Source organism: Heliangelus exortis, chromosome 29 (genome assembly GCF_036169615.1).
Source record: "Heliangelus exortis chromosome 29, bHelExo1.hap1, whole genome shotgun sequence".
NCBI lineage: Eukaryota > Metazoa > Chordata > Aves > Apodiformes > Trochilidae > Heliangelus > Heliangelus exortis.
In genome coordinates, this window is record NC_092450.1 from 1,017,200 (window position 1) to 1,035,822 (window position 18,623).

Sequence of the window (18,623 nt, forward strand, 5' to 3'; positions counted from 1 at the left end):
TTAAGTGGTGGCAGAGGTGCTGATGGGTGGCAGAGGCTCACTCTGGTTTCTCCAGTGGCCTTGACTTATTTCTGTGCCCCAGAAGTCTGTTTGTCAGGGATTGAGAAAATCCTGTAGTTCTATTTGAACCAATCCACCTGATCCTTGTTTTGTCTTGAGCCCAAATTCTCCCTGAGACTTCAATGGAGCCAGTGCAGCAATTCCTGTCCTGGGGAGGTCCTGGCCAGGCTGAGAGGACACACCTGTGTTGTCTTGAGAAAAACACTCAAGGCAGAGCTTCCTACTACAGACTGTGTGTGCAGCCTCTGCCCTCAATACTGTGAGTAAGCTACTCAGCATTTACCACAGGCAGGAGGCTCTGTGCCTGGGCAGTTCCTGTAGAAACCACTCCAGGTCTTTGAAACTTCTTTGAGTTCCTCCAAGTCACTTGTGTTCCCACACCCTCAGCTTGTAGTTGGGCTTCCTGCCCCTCCATGGGGTGCTCAGGGTTGCAGTGAGGTCTCTGAGGCTGAGGCACTCCTGGTTGCTGCTTCTTGCTTCCTCTAACCCAGTTCCATTTGAAGTCCCCTGGTTGGTGCATGGCATTCTCACAGTCCTCTCCTCTCCTGTGCTGGGACAAAGCTCAGCACCTGGTTGTAGCTGTCACCTCCCAGCCTGGTGCTTTGGCATCACATTCACTGGATGTGCCCTTTGGTGTCTGTGTCCTCTTTTGGGTGCTCTGAGAGTCCCTGACAGGGAAACGTGGCACCTTGCAGGCAGCTGAAGCCCTGTCCTGAGGCCCTGTGTCACCTCAGGTGCTGACAGGACGGGGTAGGCAGCAGGTGACTACATGATGCTAAGTTTGGGGTGAGAGGATGGTGTCACCATGTCCTGAGGACAAGAGAGCCAGGGCTGCTGGCAGGGCTGATCAGATGTTTGGATACTTGTCCAGAGTCAGATTTGCAAAGCCTTGAATCTGTAGCATCTCTCTTACTAATGTGTTATTGAAGCTCTGGTGATGTGAACTGTCTGGAAGCTACAGAGAAATCCCAGGGAGGGGCTGTGAGGGATTTTGTGTTGGGAACACAGCACACTCCTGCATTTTAACAAACAACCCACCCAGCTTAACCCAGGTAGGTGGTGAAACCTTCTATAAGCTGTGCAGAGCAGGCAGGAATCAGAGAGTGCCTTTCACCTTCCAGAAGGAAAGCAGCAGCCTGTCCCCCAGACAGACAGACAGACAGCAGCCTCTGCTGCTTCCCCTCTGCCCAACACAGACTGGAGGGCACTGGGGTTGGTGAGGAGAAGCTCAAGCCTGTGCCTGCTGCCTGTGGCACTGATGGTGAGCATGTTGGGAGTGTTAATTCATTATCCAGTGACCTTTTTTACATAAAGCTTAGATCATCCCCAAACCCAAATATAAACTGTCTGGAAGGAAACATTTGCATCCAATTTTAGTCTTATTCTAGGAGGTTGAAGAGTGAAGTCACTGGATGTGCACTGGGAAGGGAGGAGAAAACCAAAAAGTTCTCTCCCTTTTCTGTGCTCCCTTCTCACTCAGAACAGACCAGGAGAGATTTCTGAAGAGATGGAAGAGCAGCAAACACAGTGCATCTCTTAAGTACTTTCTTTGTGCTTTGCTTGAGCCTAAATTTTTAAATGTCCCGTGGTCAAGTGGTACAGGAGAAGCAGAACCACTTCAAGTTGTCTTTAGCTGTGGATCTGGTATCTGACCTGCTGCATGTGGCTGCAGAAGGCCTTAGAAACAAACCCTTAAAACCCTAAATTTTGGGTTGCTTCTATCCCATTGAGATGCCATTCCTCTCTTTCCATGCACTTAACTTTAATTAAATAGGAAGCCAGGAACTGAGCATGCTTATTTTTGTTGTTCTGTAGCTTTTAATTCCAGCTGCTCACCTGAACAGGGGCTCCCTCTTTGGATTTGGTGAACCTAAAAGTTGTGCTACATTATACTTGCCAGTGATGAATGCTGATTTCTTTTAATAAGGTGGCAGTGTTGTTGTCAACAGGAATGTCACACTGTACCATCGTGGTGGCTTCCTTCCCCTTAACTCCCTCCTGTGGGCATCAGCCAGCTCCCAGGGTGCCAAATTCTTTCCCTGGCTGGAAGAGCTGAAAATTCCCGTGGTAAAAGTTGTTGCTGTTGTAGAACCAGCAGAGGGGCTCCTTCTCTGCAGAGGTTCAGAAGCAGGGTGACTCTGTACCTGCAGGGGCTGCAGAGGTGCAACTCCTGGCAGCAGGAATCTTCCTAATGCTGGTGGAAGAGCTGAGTTCAGGGATGAAAACCATGTCCTGAATGAGGTCCCTGCCATGGGCTGAGCTGCTCCTCCAACTGCATCTTGTATTTTAGCTGAGCATTGAGAGGAGGAGCAGGCAGGGACAGAGTTGTGTCTCTTGGCCGTGCAAGTGCTGGAACTGCCCATGAATTCAGCACTCATCCCTCTGCTCCTCTTTCTTCCTGATGTTTTTCACTTCCCTTCCCCCTCCACAAAAACCCAAAGCTTATGGTACATTTGATAGTGTTGCTTGTGAACAGCCAATGAGTGTAAAAAAGCAGAAGATAAGGTTACCAGTTGTCAGGGATCTTGTTTAATGAGGAAATTGTGGTTTGGGGAACCACCTTTCTGTGGTGACTGTGATGGTGACTGTGGAGTGTTTCCCTTTGGAGGGGAGCACAAGTAATTGAGAATCTAGAATCCTGTGGTCTACTGAAAAAATAAAACTAGTAAGAGATGTGGTTAAAAACAGTGACCTTGTTGTGAAGTCCTTTGCTAAATGAGACCAAGGATTGTGAAATTGGGAGGAATTATGTGAGTCAGAAGGGGAATGGGAGGGTTGGGCAAAATCCTGAAGTCACATACTCTATAATGCTTTCTCTTGCAATAAGTATTTCATATGAAATGAAAATGTTATTATGAAAAGCAATGGGAGACTGATATGCAGAAGTGGTATAATTTTAACTGTAGATTTAAAAATATTTCTCTAAGCTCTTGACATTTTCCCTGTGTTTTCAATTTTCTGACAACTCTTGTCTAAAAGAAAAAAGGGCTGAAAACTTCTGTTTTCTCTTTTGGACTCATGTGTTTAATAAGAGGTAACAATAGTACTCTAGAGGTATAGATGAAAGACTAAAACCAGTAGTTGAATCTCATTTAATGAAACTTGGGGAAAACTGAGCAGAGGAGGTGAATGCTGTCCTTGGAGAGGCAGCACTGGCTTTCTCTGCCAGCAAACACAGGAATGTGGGACTTTGATGTGCTGAGGAAGAGGATCACATGTAGGACAGCCAGTGAAATGCCCCAGCATCCCAGCTGGTTTTTGACTCCCCTGAACTGGTTTTCTGGCTCAGCTGGGCCACAGCAGCTGAGGGGTTGGAGGGCTCTGGGCTGAGGTCAGTTCTGCAGCGTCCCTGTGGTGGGGAGCAGCTGGGAAAGGACAGACCTGATAGCAAAGGGCAGGCAGGCTTTGGGGGGTGGTTCATGTCCCTGTCCCTGACCTCCCAGCTCTCCTTCCCTTCTTGTGGTAACCCCACTGCTCCCTCTGAGGGCTGGGGGGGGGCTGCAGGTAGAGGTGGCTTGGAGAGGGGGGGTTGGGGAGGGGAGGAAGGGCTCTGATGTTTGCCCATCATGCAGAAGGGCCTCTCAGGAAGTTCTGAGCAGCTTTGGTGGGCAGGTAGAACTCCTGCTTAGCTGGTTGTCCTGTGAGTGCTGGGTAATTAATTATTCAGCATTCTTTTCTAGATTTGCCTTTTTGAAGTCTTTTCTTACAGAAATGTGGATAACTTCAGCCTTGACACTTTGACCTGCTCTGACACCTGTATGGAGAGCAGTTCCCTTTCCCTGCACCACCAGCTGTCTCCCTCCACCCCCAGCTTGTAGTGTGGGATTAATTTCATACATCTAAAAGCATGGATTGAATTCCCACAGTATTCCTGAGACTGGGATTATCCTGGTCTTCTGTAGTATTTCTGAGGGGTGAATCACAATCTAGTATTTTGCCATGGCAACAGGTAAGATGTTTTTGTTGTGGAGTAGCTACTCCTAGGTATTGATGTTGCTAATACAAATAGTTTAAATAATGTGGTGTTTTCATGTAGGGCTGGACTTGAGCCTTCCAGCTTCCTGCAGGTTTGCTCCTTGGCTGTCTGCAGAAGACCAGGGCAGCTCTTTCATCACTTTTGTCATTTTTATGGGGAAAATGTTACTCAGTGTGAAACTAAGTGAAGTTTGAAGGTGGCTGGTGAGGCTGTGTGGGTTAGTGCTGTGTTAGCACCTGGGGTATCTCTGCTTTCCAGAGCCCAGAACCAGCAGGTGGCTGTGCTGAGGGAGGGGAGGTCCCTTCTGGGACACCCAGTTAAGCAGCAGCAGCTTCTCCTGTAAGAAATGCCTTCTGTCCCTGATTCCTGCTCAGGTAATGACTACCTTGTTGGTTGCTCAAGCTTTCAGCAAGGTTTTGGCATCATTGCAGTGTGGGAGGCTGGTGAGCTCTTCCTGGAGAGCAGCAGCACTGGTGCTGCCTGAGCCAGAGCCATGTTTGGTGCCATGGAAAGCTGGGAACCTCTTCCTGGATGCTTCTGCTTTTCCACGTGGGCTAAAAACCAATCAAGCCTTTACAAATTGTTAAGGCAGTGCTGTTCCTATGATCAAGGTGTGCTGCAAGCCTGCAGTCTAAATTGTGTGTGTGTGTGTGTGTGTATACACAGATACATGGATATATATATATATATATATATATATGTATCTGGAGGAGGTTGGGCACGATGATCTCTAGAGGTCTCTTCCAGCCCCTAACATTCTGTGATTCTGTGACCTCACCAGAGTACCTGGCACACCCACAGCAGCACTTAAACCTGTACATAACAGAACTTGGATTATTTTTGTCCTTCCATGAGCATCTAAATTGTCTGTCAAGGTAGAAAAGTCACATATATCAAATTTGTTAGAAAATGCTAGAATTCAGTTCTTCCAGCTAACTATTTTTGTTGCATGGTTTTCAATTAAAAAAAAAGCCAACAAAACCAAACAACAAACAAAACAAACAAACAAACCAGACAGAGGCACAAGTGGATTTCTGCCTCGACCTGCAGGTTCTGCAGTGATAAGTCTGGTCCTCACTCCCCCCAGCCTGCAGTCATGCTGTGGTGCAGTTCTTCCTTGGCATGCTCTGCACTGGATCTGTTCAGACAAGCTCTTGGTTTTCCTCTTGGTGTAAAGGATGAGTGGAGTGAAACTGCCAGGAGCTGAGCTGCCTGGAAGAAACACTGTGCAGAGGAGGAGAAGCTGCAGGTGAAGAAGTGATGCTGTGGCTGAGGCAGGACAGATCTGTTCTCTGGCAGCCTCTGGGATCATTCTCAGGCAGTGTCACTATTCCAGGACTGTCAGGTGGCCACGGGTGATGCACACCATGGTTTCTGGGTGCTGCTTTCCTTGGATGTGCAGGGAGTAATAATGTGGAGCTTTGACCAGTGGAGCAACTGAGATCAGTCACAAATGTGAGCACTTGGCAGCTGCATCTTGGAGAAACAAGCTCGGGGTTTGAATTCCAGAGGTCTTGAATCCTGGCTCTGTCACCAGTTCACCAAATGGCTTACAGCTGATATAGTAATGTATTTTTTCCATTTGTTAAATCCCCTGGTTTCACAAAGGCAGACAGAGTGGAGAACACAGAACAATGAGCACCCGAGAAAAACACCATGAGGAAATGAGGAATTTTCTGTTTATTTCTGGGTTTTGAAGCTTTGTAATGGATACAAGAAAATAGGGAAGAGAAAGATCACGTTAACAGTGCCTTTATTCATTAAGTATGGAATGATTTGGCAGTCTTAGCCAAGACATAGATGTGAACACAATCTTATCTTGTATCTCAGCATGCCCTTGTGGGAACCTGCATTCTGGCATAGATGAACATTTCCACACTTCATGTTTGCAACATAACTGTCAGTCTTACAACTCTTGCCATGATTTGTTTCCATGTGAAGTTAGCTTTGAAAGCCCTGCTGTCATCCCTTGTGGTCGTGTCAAAATCCACAAGGCTGCAGACCCAGAGGAAGGTTCACTTCCTACCTGCTCTCCTTTGGGGAAGCAGTTGCCTCCTTGTTGGCTTTCAGTCTGCAGGATCCTTCCTCCTCTTCCAGGTGAGAAGTTTCTGGGTTAATTGAGTGTGTGCAGTCACTGAGATCATTGTTCTTTCAGTGCCACGTGCTTCTTGTGACAGAGCCATCCTTCTCCTGCCTAAGGATCAGTCTTCTTGCCCTCCCTTGGGGTGATGTTAAAGCAGTTGTATCCAGCTGTGACAGATGGGGTGTGGGAAGCAGGGAGCTGTGGCTGTGCACAACCTGCCCTGTTCTGCCTACAGTCAGACAGAGCTCTTCAGCCTTCTCCCTGCACCAGGATGAAGTACAACAGCAACTCCTACCTCTGGATTTTATTCTATTTCAGCCAAGATTTATGTTCTTGCTCTGGCATCTCCCATGTTGCTCTCTAACACCTCTGATGACTCTGGGCTAGGAATAGTTTGTGACCCAGACCCTGCTTTTTGCCTTCCCCTTGCAGAAGTTCAGGGCCCTCTGCTTGGTTTGCTGCAGGTGTCACCCGTGGCTTCTGTGCCAGTGAGGATTTGAGCTCCTTTTGGAAGTTTTCCCTGTGACTGGGGTGTTTACAACTTGCCTTTCACTTGTCATTTCTCACTTGCTTAGTGAGGAAAGTTTATGGGGCAGGTTTTCTGCGTTTGGAGAAGTTTCTTCTGACTGGGACTCAGTGCTTGTCGCTGAGGAGCATGATGGTTCAGATTTTGTTTGAATCTCTTTTGTTCATGACCCCTTCCAGAAATCTGACATAAACAGGACAAGCTTGCAGATCTCATTCCCGGAGGAGACCAGGATAAAAGGCTGCCCTTGTCTGTTTGCTTCTTGCAGCAATCAGAACAAACTTCATAACACAGTGATTTTTAGCCAGGAGCAGCACAGAGCATGCCAGAGCTTGTTCACCAGCAAAAATTCCTGGATTTCCTTATCTCTCCTGTTTTGATGTGCTGAATGGAGTCTGAACTCCATGATGGCTGTCAGAGCCTATTGAAACATTCAGTAGACCTGGGAAAGTTTTGAAAGCTTCCAGGGTCCTTGTCTTTGAAAATAAAGCTCACCCATGACTGGAGCAGCTCCTCCCTCCCATGTCTGCTCAGAGATGCTGCAGTTGTGTGGGGTTTGTGTCCTTTGTCTGGGGCTGAGTTGCTGTGGGCACTTGGAGCTCAACCCAGGCACCTTCTCAGCTTTCTCAGCTGCAGTGGGGTTTGTGCCACAGGGGACAGAACAAACTGATCCTTACCCACCCAAGCAGACCCTTGATGTGATCGTCCACTCCCCAGTGGATGTGTTTCCAGTCTCTGCAGCATCCCTGCCCAAGAGCTTTTGAACCCCCCTGGAAGGTTGTCTCTTCCTCTGGTTTTGGTTGTAGCATCAGGATGGGGAATAAACAGAAATCCTCTGCTTGCTCAGGTCACATCCATTTGTTTGTACCCTCCCGAGATGCTTAGTTCATTAAATTCTCCTATAAAGTGTGGTATCAGGATTATTTCCCACAAAGCTTGTACCTGGGAGGAATTTCTATGAAGATGTCAACATAGTGAGCAGGATTGGGGCAGTTCTGGTACTTGTGCTCTGCAGAAGTGAGACACTGGGTTCTTGTTACTGACTCACACTGGTGCATAATCTGGGGAGCATGGGAGCATCCTGCTCCTTCTCTAACAGACTTTGAGAAACATCTTGAATCTATTGCAAGGCATGAGGTCACTGAAGGGAGGAGTTCTGAATCTGCAGATTGTGGATGGAAACTGTTTTCTGATTTGGCTGTTTAAAAGAAAAAAGACAGATGAAATGTTTCCTGGTGATGGCAGTGCTTGCAGACAGGCTCAGATGGCAGGTCCATCTGCTGCAGCCTCCTGCTGCCTCTGTCCTGGCAACTGCCAGGTGATGATCCTGGGCCTGCAGCACAACTCCATGTCTGCTACTGAAGCCCTGAAGCATCAGGATTAACTCTTTTCCCAAGATCTGTTGATTTATAGCACTGCTGGCAAAGCCTTTGCTCGTATCCAAGAACTTTGGTGCAATTAAAGAGGAGTGAGTTGGGAGGAGGCTGCCCAGCTCTAGGAAGGGGGGTGGCTGTTGGGATGGGATGTATTTGGGGCAATGTTTCCCATTTCTTTGGGAAAAGGGAAACAAAACGAATCTATCTGGTCAGTTTCATTTCTGAATTAAAGAAGTTATTGCAGACTTCATTTACATGAAGAGATTGGCTTTTCTAAGGTGCAGCTCCAAAGCAGCTGTTTGTTTGTCCTACCCCACCAGAGCTTTATGCTGCTTCCTTTCCACAGAGGTTTTCCCCTTGTGTGTGAGCATTTTATGCAATAACCCTCTCTGCTTTGGGGTTTGTAGCCAGTCTGATGTCATCAGCCTTTAAAAGAAAGTTTGTGATGTAATTCAGGAAAAAACCACCCAAAGGTTTTTAGGGGTGTTAAGGGGATGGGGCATGGACACTACATTGTGTGTTCTGTGTGATTTACCATATGGGGGGGTTTAGTTATTGGTGTGGCAGCACTTGCAGCCCTGCCTAGTGCATGAAGTGTGGGAATTGTTGCCCTTTCCTTGAAAACTGTTTTCCCCTTCCAAGTGCGGCTGTGGACCCAGAAAGGGTCAGCAGGACCCCTCCACCTGGGAGCCCCGCAGCATCCGAGAGCCTCGTGTCCATGCTGGTAAAGATCCTGTTGTCATCCACAGTCACCCTGGAATAAATCTTCTCAAGGAAGTTCTTTGAAAAGAACTTAAAGAGCTTAACTTTAGAAGTCCCATTTTCCCCTTTGGCCGCTCTCCACCCTCTGCTTGCCAGCCCCAGGGTCAGTACTGGCCCCTTGGCCACCCAGCCTGCTTTGTCCCATCAGCCGTGGTGGCTTTCCAGGGGGATGAAGGGAGGTTCCCCTGCCCCATCCCTGTGTCCTGCTGCCCCACCAGAGCCTGGGTTTGGGTGGTGGGCACGGGCAGCACTGCCCAGAGCTCTGGGGCTGGGCAGTGCTGGGTGAGCTGGCAGTGCTGGCTGCCTGCCAGGCTGCTCTGCTCCTCAGGAAATGGTGGTGAAGTTTAAAATTTGGCTTTTCACATTGAATATTCTCCTGGAAACAGCTCTCCTTCTGACCCAAAATATTTGTCATTGATTTTGTTTCCTTTTTCAACTGCCTGCTCAAGTATTGCCTCTGAGATGGGGCTGTCCCCAGGAGCTCAGCTTCTCTCAGCACCCAGAAATTTCAGGTTGGGAGCACAGACCCAAATAACAACTGCTGAGCATCTCCCTGTTCCCTCATTGCCCAGGGCAGAGCATGGTGATGGGGTTTGGAGGGATGAGAAAGAAGCCTTTATGATTCTTTTTTACCTTTTTTAAAATTTATTTTTAATTTATTTTTTTTTTAACCCATCCTACCTGCCCACTGCAATCGGCCTGTTTTCTGCCCCTAATGGTTTCTGCCTAACAAATGGTGTTTCTTTTTTACAGCGTTATGATCCTGGACTTGTTGTGGTGATGGTAAACTTAGCAGTGGTAATTTTTTATTTTCAGACTGAATTACTCCTTTTGTCATCAGTGCACCAATATGTTAGGCTTACTTTCTCTGTTGTAGCCATCATCCTTCTGCTTGGTCTTTCATTTTCCTTTCCTTTCTTTATGCACACTTGTCTGATCCTTGTTCATTAAAGGGTATTGCTAAGAAGGGATGTTTCTGTTTGTGTTAGAACTGCCAAAATCAGTTTCAATGTAAATTTCTAATACTGTCCAAACTTGATTTATTTTTTTTCCCCCAACACCATGGGCACTAGCACTTGCTACTGCAATTTCCAAATAGATTTCCAAAACAAAACAAAACAAAAACTTTGACTGCCTTAGAAGGCAAAAGTACTGATGCATTGTTTGTACACAGGGGTTTACCAGGGCAATGAGGCTGCATCAAAATATCTCATTTCTGAGCAACCAACCAAAACAAACCAAAACAAAAAAAGCTTAAAAAATTCGTATCAATTGTTGGTCTTTGTTGCCAGCAATTCCATTTGGGTTCACCACTTATCAGTAAATCCCTGGCTGAGACGTTATGAAAGTGATATTGCACTTAGGAAGTCATTTTTATAACCTGTCTTTAATTTGGTCCTTTTGCTAAAAATTGCAGTCACTGCTTACTTTATTATACCATTGGGCAGAAGAGAGATTTTTCAGATGGGGAATGTTGCAGATACCCAAACGAAAGCTCAATTCAAAATAGAGTTTTGGATCAGCATGACAGCTATTTTTGGATTTGATGGATGTGTGCCTGTCAAATTTATGGGCATACAAAAAAATCTGTAAAGTAAATGATCCACTGGAGGCATGAACAGAAGCCTCTGTGTTTTAGGAGTTCAAAAGACCCAAATCTGACCAGAGTGGGTTCCCTTTGAGAGGACTCTGGGGAGTCCCAGATCTGTGGACTGTCACTTTTGCAGAAGGAAAGCTGATGCTGAATAAAAAAAATTGATGCCTCTCTAGATTTCCTGAGGCAGTTTTAAAGACTTCAGCTTTTTGTGCATGTGGATGGCAATGGGATATTTTTGGCCTGATTAAAACCTGCAGATCTTTTAGCCCAAAGGTATAATGTCTATGTATGTGTGTATAACAAAACAGTTGTTTACACCAAACCAAGAGCAATAATAAGGGAAGTAAACATTCTGTTTTTTCACTCAAGGTATGCACCAGAGAAGGTAAGTACTTTTTTTTCAGTGGGCTTACATCACAATGACCAGTGTGAGTTGTGATGTAAAGATAAAAATAATAATTAAAAAAAAAAAAAAAAAAAAGCTGTGGTAGTAAAGTGCTTGTCTGCCCCATTTTGCTTTGTTTGGCTGGTTATGAGTGGATTAAAATAAGTTTTTTTAAAAAATACAAAAAAATCTCCAGCATAGTTTGATTAGTTCAAAGTCAATTTTCTTCGCAACTGGTCCTTTTCACAGCTTACAGGGACAGGGCCAGAGCAGCTCTGCAGGAGCTGGTGCTGGGTGGTGGTTGGGATGGAAGGAGTTTATTTTGCCCACGTTCCTGAGCCACCTTCCTTCCTCTTGGGAAGGGACAGAAGTTGGCAGGAGGGAGGCTTCCACTTCTCTTACGGGAAAGTCCTCATCAATTATTCATGTGGCAGAGCAGTGAAATGTGTTTAATAGCTTTCTCACTCCCATCAGAAGATGGAGAGAATGTGTTGCCTGCTGGGGAAGCACTGCAGAGATGATTTATTTGGCAAGTTTGGTGACAGCCCTGCCCTAGGGCTTGTCCTGATGGAACAGGAGCCACGGGTGCGTTTTACGCGTCCGACTAAGGTCAGAAAAAAAACCCATTTATCACTACTTGGGATGCACTTACCCAGTTTGGAGCTGTGAAACAGGTTGGACTGTAAGCTGTGAGAATGGCTTGTGTTTGGTTCACTGTAGCTTTCTGGTCTCTGCACTCCAAGGCAAGATCTCTAACCACCCAAACCCAATGTGTACAGCGAGCTGTGGGGATGGGCTGGCTCCTGAGCACCTCTCTCTGTGTTCCTCTTGCAGGGAGGACAGACCCCATCCCTATCGTTGTCAAGTATGATGTCATGGGCATGGGGAGGATGGAGATGGAGGTAAGCTTGCCCTGCTCCTGCCCCACACCCTGCCACCCCTTGCATGGTGCTCGAGTTGATAGGGGAGAAATTTAGAAGTGAGAATTTGTGCATCAAAGAAAAACTCAACCCTTAAATCAACCCAGTAAGAGGAGACTTCTCAAAACCCAGTGCTTCCCCATGGGTGCCTGAGTTTGGAGGTCTGGATGCTATCTGGAATTCCTGGGCTTGGGGATTTCACTTCCACAAAGCTGAAGCTGCTGGGACAGAGCCTCCAGCTCAGAGGCTTCATGAACCGTTTGGCATGTGGGCTGCACCGTGGCACAGGGAAGGCAAAGGGTGGTCTGCAGAGATTCTCTTTCAGACTTCATCTTTTTTAAATTAAACATTCTGGCAGTCTCAGCAGTGCAAAGTATTTATGGGACAACTTGTATCTTACTCTTTTTTTTTTTTTTTTTCCCCTAAAAAATCTAAAGCTCGACTACGCCGAAGATGCCACTGAGCGGAGGCGTGTACTGGAGGTGGAGAAAGAAGACACTGAGGAGCTGAGGCAGAAATACAAGGTACTGGAATGGGGGCATTAACATCAAAATTCCTGTGAGCTGAAGAGGAGATGATTTGTTCTGCTAGGACAGAACTCTTCTCATTAGGCTGTGGTAATGGCTGCAGGAATTAAATACTCTTATTTTTCGCAATTGTTGAGATTGTTTATATATTAATGAAGTGGTTATTAGCCTCCTGGAGCTGGCCTTGGTGTTTGTTAAAGCTGCTTAAGAGCTACAGGAGAGCAGTGAGGCTTTCTCTGTCTGCTTTGCTCCTGTTTTGGAAAGAACAGCCCTAGGGTAAGCAGAACACTTCCTTCCCTGGAGCCAGGGCTGCCAGATTTGCCTCGTGAAGCTGCCACTTTGTCAGCCCAAACCCTGCAGCAGCAAACCTTGTTAGATGAGCAGTTATCAACTGGAGTAGATCTTCTGTCAGTACTGAGCAAGCAATGAGCTGTGGCTGGTGACATCTTTGCATAAATCCTGTGTTCTCTGAAAAGGTAGGACGTGGCTCCAGCTTTGAGAAGTGGATGGGCTGTGTCTCTTTTTGAAAGAGTTGTTCAGGCAGCATTAAAAAAAACCAAAACAAATTCATATATGCTGTATTTTCATAGAGGTTAGAAAATTTGTGGGGTTTTTTGTAAGACAGAAAACTTGTATTTTTAATGATAAAAATGGGCCATTGTGTTGGTGTTGAGCATGCTTGGGTTAAGGGTGAGTGAGTTCTCTGAGGAGACATGGTCTTTGCTACTTATATTTTCATCTGCTCTTTCCCTTCCCAGCCTGGAGAGTATGTCAAGTCTGAGGAATCCTGTTTGTTTAGTTGTCCTCAGGTTTGAGAAATCAAAAAGAGGAGCCCTAGACATCAGAATAAAGGGCTAGTTTTGCATAAATCTTAGTTCTTTGAGGAATAATGGAAAAGTGGTTTAAAATTCATTAGAATTAAATGTAAGCATGGCAAATCTGTAATTCCATTTCACTGGTTCAACAGTTCATGCTGCAGGCAGTTGATTCAGCTACAAAAATTTATAGTCTCCTTCCCTGAGGATTTTGTTTTTCTCTTAACTTCAGACCTTGACTTACTTGGTAAGTGAATTGCTGCTATATTTTTTCGTTTCAAAATAAAAGCCTTTGTAATTACTTTTCAAGCTAATTATTAGTTTGGAGCTGAAGGCAGTTAATTATCTCTTCTGGTTACACTTTAAAGTACAAATGGGCCCATGCAGATGGTGCTGAGCAGTTCCTCTGCACTCAGGTGAACAGGCTCCTTGAGGATGTTCCTCCTTTTTCATAGGATCATGGAATCATTATGGCTGGAAAAGACCTAAGATCAGCACATCCAAGCATCCCCCCAACCCCAGCATTCCCACCAAACCATCTCCTGAAGTGCCACATCCACACATTTTTTTGAACACCTCCAGGGATGGGGACTCCACCACCTCCCTGTGCAGCCTGGGCCAACACCTCACCACTCTTTTCAGTAAAGAAATGATTCCAAATATCCAATCTGAACCTCCCCTGGCTCAACTTGAGGCCATTTTGGTGTTTCCACCCTCGTGCTGGGTGCTGTGCTGGCAGGGGAAGGTTTGGCAGCTCTGGGGCAATCCCCTGCCCTGCTCCTGGGCATCTGCAGCAGCAGCAGCTCTCAAGTACAGAATATTGCTTGGGGGGGCCTTAGAGAACCTTCCAGTCCATGAAGGGGCTACAGGAAAGCTGGGGAGGGGCTTTTCACCAAAGAGAGGAGTGACAGGACATGGGGCAATGGTTTTAAACTGAAAGGGGGTAGATTTAGGTAGATATTAGGAAAACATTCCTCATCATGAGAGTGGCAGGATACTGGAATAGGTTGCCAAGAGAAGTTGATGCCCTTCCTGGGAAGTGTTTAAGGTCAGGTTGGATGAGGCTCTGTGACACCTGGAGAGGTCCCTGCCCATGCAGGGGGTTGGATCTTGATGATCTTTAAGGTCCCTTCCAACCCAACCCATTCTGTGGTTTCAGAGGGGCTGGTGGGAGCCCTGCTGTAGCCATGCTGTGCCTCAGGTCTGCAGAGTGGTGTCTGGTGAAGTCCTTGGCTTTCCCAGTGGTCTTTTCAAAACACAGCTGATCCTGCCTGCCTCTGGGAGGATGTTTTGTCCTCTGCTGTTGTTCAGCACAGAGTATTGGTTTGGTTTGGTTTGGTTTGGTTTGGTTTCAGGAACTCAGAGGAGAAGTTTGCAGTCTCTCAACTCGGAAGTGTTTTTTTTTCCTTAGCATGTTTTAGTGTCAGGCTCTTGCATTTCTGTATCAATCTGTGACAAATCTCTGCTTGCACTCATTTTTTGGCTTGCTCTGCAGGACTCCATTATGTAATTGCCAACTGTGGCCTCATCCTGATTAGCCATTCAGGCAGCCTCAAAGGAATTGCAGATAACTCTGCAACCAAGAAGCAAGCAAGAAATAGTCCTTAATTCCCTTCTTTTGTATGGATTCTGATCAGGCAAATGGCTGGGGCTGCATTGTTGAGCCACAGGATGCTTTCTGAAAAAACCTGCACATGGCACAGGAAGCTTGTTGGGGCTTGCAGAGGAACTTTTAATGCCATTGTCCTGGGGATCTCACACTGCTCTCTTTTCCTTTCTTGTCTTCCTGAGGACCTGCTTCAGACTCAAACCTCTAAAGAGTTTTTTTCTTTTTTTTTTTTTTTTTTTCTTAACAAAGGCCTCTGGTAATAGATGGAAGCAGGAGCTTGAAATTTTTTTTTTATTGGTGAGCAGTGCTTTCCACTGTAACAAACCTGTTAGCAGTAGAATTTTTCAGGCTTTACCCCCCATGAGTGCTGAAATGTTACACATGAATTTTGCATTAATTCTAACATGCAGCAATATTATTGTAATGTCATGTTGATGTGGTAACCAGGAGATAACCCAGAGAGTGCCTTGAACAAGATCTTAATCATTGTGAATCTTTTCTTTTTTTAAAATGTTTGCTAGCTCCTCTTTCTAGTGAAGGGAATTCCCATCAGAAGTTTGTATTGAAACCAGAAACTCTTACACTCTCTGGTGCTTTTTCTCAGATGCTAGGCTATTTTTTCTTGTTGAATTTACCTTTATTCCCCTTGCAATGCATTGGGTGAGTAGCTGGCTGGGCTGTGCTGGTGTTAGTGCAGCCTGCTTCCTAGTGCAGCATTTGGAGCTTTTTATTTCAGTTTGCATCAGCATAAATGCTTTCATCTGGCTAAGGCAAACCTTCCCCCTCTCTCTTGTGAAGAGTGGTCTGTGTGATTAATTCTGCTGGGGGGGTTGTCACCAGAACACCCTGGCTAGAGGAAGAAGCTGCTTTACCCTGAGGTTACTTTGCTGCAGCACTGGGGGTGTCCCAGAGCCCCCCAGCTTGGCCTCTGCTGTGCCCTGGGGACAGCCCTGGGACCACCACGGGCTCTGGGCCAGGCACTGGGACTTGAGCCATCCCAGCCACTGGAGGGACTGGGATTTCCAGCCTCTCAGAGCTTTTGGCTGCTGCTGTTCTGTGGAGCAAAAGAGGGGAGGAAGTGATGGTTGCCAGTTCAGAGCCCCTCACCTTTGCTTGGAGGTTTGAGTTTGCACCTGTACAAATGTTGAGTTACAGAAAGAAAATCACAGTGCTGTTGTCTGCAGCCTCTAAGGTGATCTCCTTTTCCTTCTTTTATTAACCAGCAGCTCCCTGTGTCCCTGGCACCATCCTGACTGTGTCTGAGCTCTGCTCTGGGGCTGCAGTTCCACCAAAGGGACTGAGGCTGAAGGGTTTCTGAACTCTGCCTGCCCAGCTGCAGAACCATCATCTTCCTCCCTGCTGAATTGCAGGCCAGCAGCTGCAGATCAGGCAGACATCTGCTAACACTCAGAGTGGAGGAAGTTTCAGCATCTGAAGTTCTAAGGTTCTGTTGCAGAAGCAGTGATCTTCCATGGTTTGTCTGTTTTCTGCCTCTTCATGAGATCAGGCAGCTGCTGGTTTGTTTCATGAGTGAGCTCAAGGCTTTGAACCTCTCTTTTTATCTCACAATCTGTCAGGCTCTCCTCTTGCAGCCCCATAACTGCCTTCCTGCCAGCAGACCTGGATTTCCTTTTTTCAAGCAGTCTCCTTGTGCTGCTGGTACCTGTGTTAGTGGTGGGGTTGTGTGTGGGGGGTTATCTGAGGAATCTGAGTTGGGTAGATGGGTATTGCAGTTCTCCTTCATACCTTCTGATTTGCAAAGATGTTCAGCTTAATAAATATAATCTTTGGTTTATGCCAAGGTTTTTTAACACCTGTTTTCTCTTGAAAGTCTACATTGATCATCATCCAGTTTGTTTTACAGGCAGCTTAACCAAAAGCATTTTTGTGGTGGTTAATTTTGCAGGATTATGTGGATAAAGAAAAGGCAATTGCCAAGGCTTTGGAAGACCTCAGAGCAAACTTCTACTGTGAACTCTGTGACAAGCAGTATCAAAAGCACCAGGAGTTTGACAACCACATCAACTCCTATGACCACGCTCACAAACAGGTAACCAGGTGCTGGGAGCACACTCCACCAGTTCTGTATTCATTGCAGTGCTCTTGTTTGTGGTTAATGCTTTCAACTTCCCCAGTGTATTTATTTTCCTTTTTGCCTCAGGAAGAAGGGGTTTCTGTCACTGGTTAAGGTTCTTACACACACTGTACATATTAAAACCCCAAAACAGTGAACAAAAAAAACCCCAGCCCGGGGCTGGCATCAAGGGAGCCCAGGTTGGAATGATCCCTGGGCAGGAATAGGCTGCTGTAAAACTGGGAAGAGGTGAGGTGGCTTTGGCTGGCTTGGCATCAGCTTTTAACCCAACAGCAACCACTTCAGGGGCTGGTGGTGTCCATGTTGTGTGTGTTTTAATAATTCTGTCTGTGCTCTGTCAAGTTACTTAAAGCAGATGAGGGCTGTGGCAAAAGAATCATAAAGGAGCAGTTTCCAAATTCTGTAACCCTCAGGGGAAGGTGGGTTTGGAACCTGTGTGGAGCTGGCTTTGGGCCCCTGATAGGGATGGAGTGCACTGTGAAACTTTGTAGTGCCCAGGAAATAATGGAAGCTCCTGTGTTAGCCTGATCTGTTTGGCCATTTGAAGCTGCTTAATGAGATGTAAATGGCAGTGTTGTGGTCATGGAGGGATGAAATTGCTCAAAGGAGGTTTTTTTTAAAATTCCTAGTCATAAATTCTAATGATAAAATCATTAAAACACTGATAACTTCTGGAGGATCTGCTGTAGAACAGAATCTTGCAAATCAGCAGTGAAGCAACATCTTTAGAGTATGGAGTTACTGAGTATGATTTTTTTCCTGTCTGTGAAGTATAGGATGTGACAGCTTGAGGTAAATTCACTGAAGGAGTCTGAACAGGAACCCTCCTGTGGGGCAGTTTCTGATTGAGTATTGTGATGACTTGTGGGATTGGTGAATTAAGAGCAGAGATTGATTTCCTTTGTATTGGGAAACCAGGGTGCTTTGGCTGAGCTCAGGATACCCAAGAGCAGTTTGCTTCATCTTAAAAGTTTTCCATCAGCTTGGCTGAAACTTAACTGCAATTATGTGCATGTGTTGAGGAGGTGGAAGGACCTGTTTGTGTCACATTGTACAGTGTGGTGAGGCAGTGTGATGATGTCCACTCGTGTTTAAATCCCTTGGGTGACTAAAAGGGGGACTGAGACAAAGCTGAGAGGTTTTCTAGCATCTAGAGATGCTGTGGAAGAAGAAACAAATATGTGAAAGGCAACCACTCCTCTCTGGAATAAAAGGAGTTATCAGCAGGGGTGCAAGGAGAGTGACCTGAAAGATAAATGGGAACACACAGGCTGGGGTAATCTTCTCACCAGTACAAAGAATTTAGTGGGTTTTTGGTACTGCTGATTTGTTTTTAAAGGATTTGATGTTCTGGGCTCATTTGCAGGCACTGCAGTAACTTCAGACAGGCTTTGGGAAAAATGAGCCTTCAAAACTCTCACTGCATCACCCAGCATTAATTTTCAGTTACACAGGGATTTGAACAAAGCAGCAATCATGCTTTGCTTAGGGAAAAAAATTGCTTGTCCAGCTTTATGTCCTGCTGAAATGTGTGTCACCCTGTTGGGTCAGTGTTCAGTAAGTGAACTTGAAACTACCTAGAAATAATGCAGGTGAATTTGCATCAGTAATTCTAGCTCACTTCTGTTGCTCATTACCACTCAAGATGGGTTCATGTCTAACAATCTATTCTAAATTATAAAAACCCTCAACATTCTGCTTTTCAGAACACGTTGCACACTGCTGCACATTTTGCCCCTTTGGACAAGAAGGCAAAGCTACATAAAGGCTGAGGTATTTTGGGAGGAAAACCACAGCTTTTCTGACAAGTAGGCTAATCAGTAGGCATCTTGGAAAGATGAGACATGAGGGTATCGTAGATAATCAGAGCAAAGCAGCTTGGTATTTGTTAT

General features: G+C 46.0%; 1 protein-coding gene across 10 annotated transcripts in view; it reads left to right on the forward strand.

The window, feature by feature from the left end:
• Positions 1 to 18,623, forward strand: part of GPATCH8 (G-patch domain containing 8) — a 56,375-nt gene that overhangs the window by 24,259 nt on the left and 13,493 nt on the right. For 8 of the 10 annotated variants that reach the window (XM_071728819.1, XM_071728817.1, XM_071728827.1 and 5 more), the window contains 3 exons: positions 11,600 to 11,667; positions 12,123 to 12,209; positions 16,543 to 16,686. In XM_071728819.1, the coding sequence (XP_071584920.1) occupies positions 11,600 to 11,667; positions 12,123 to 12,209; positions 16,543 to 16,686 (299 nt within the window). Of the gene's footprint in view, positions 1 to 9,536; positions 9,582 to 11,599; positions 11,668 to 12,122; positions 12,210 to 16,542; positions 16,687 to 18,623 lie in introns of all 10 variants that reach the window. The other 2 variants (XM_071728822.1, XM_071728825.1) reach the window with 1 other exon arrangement.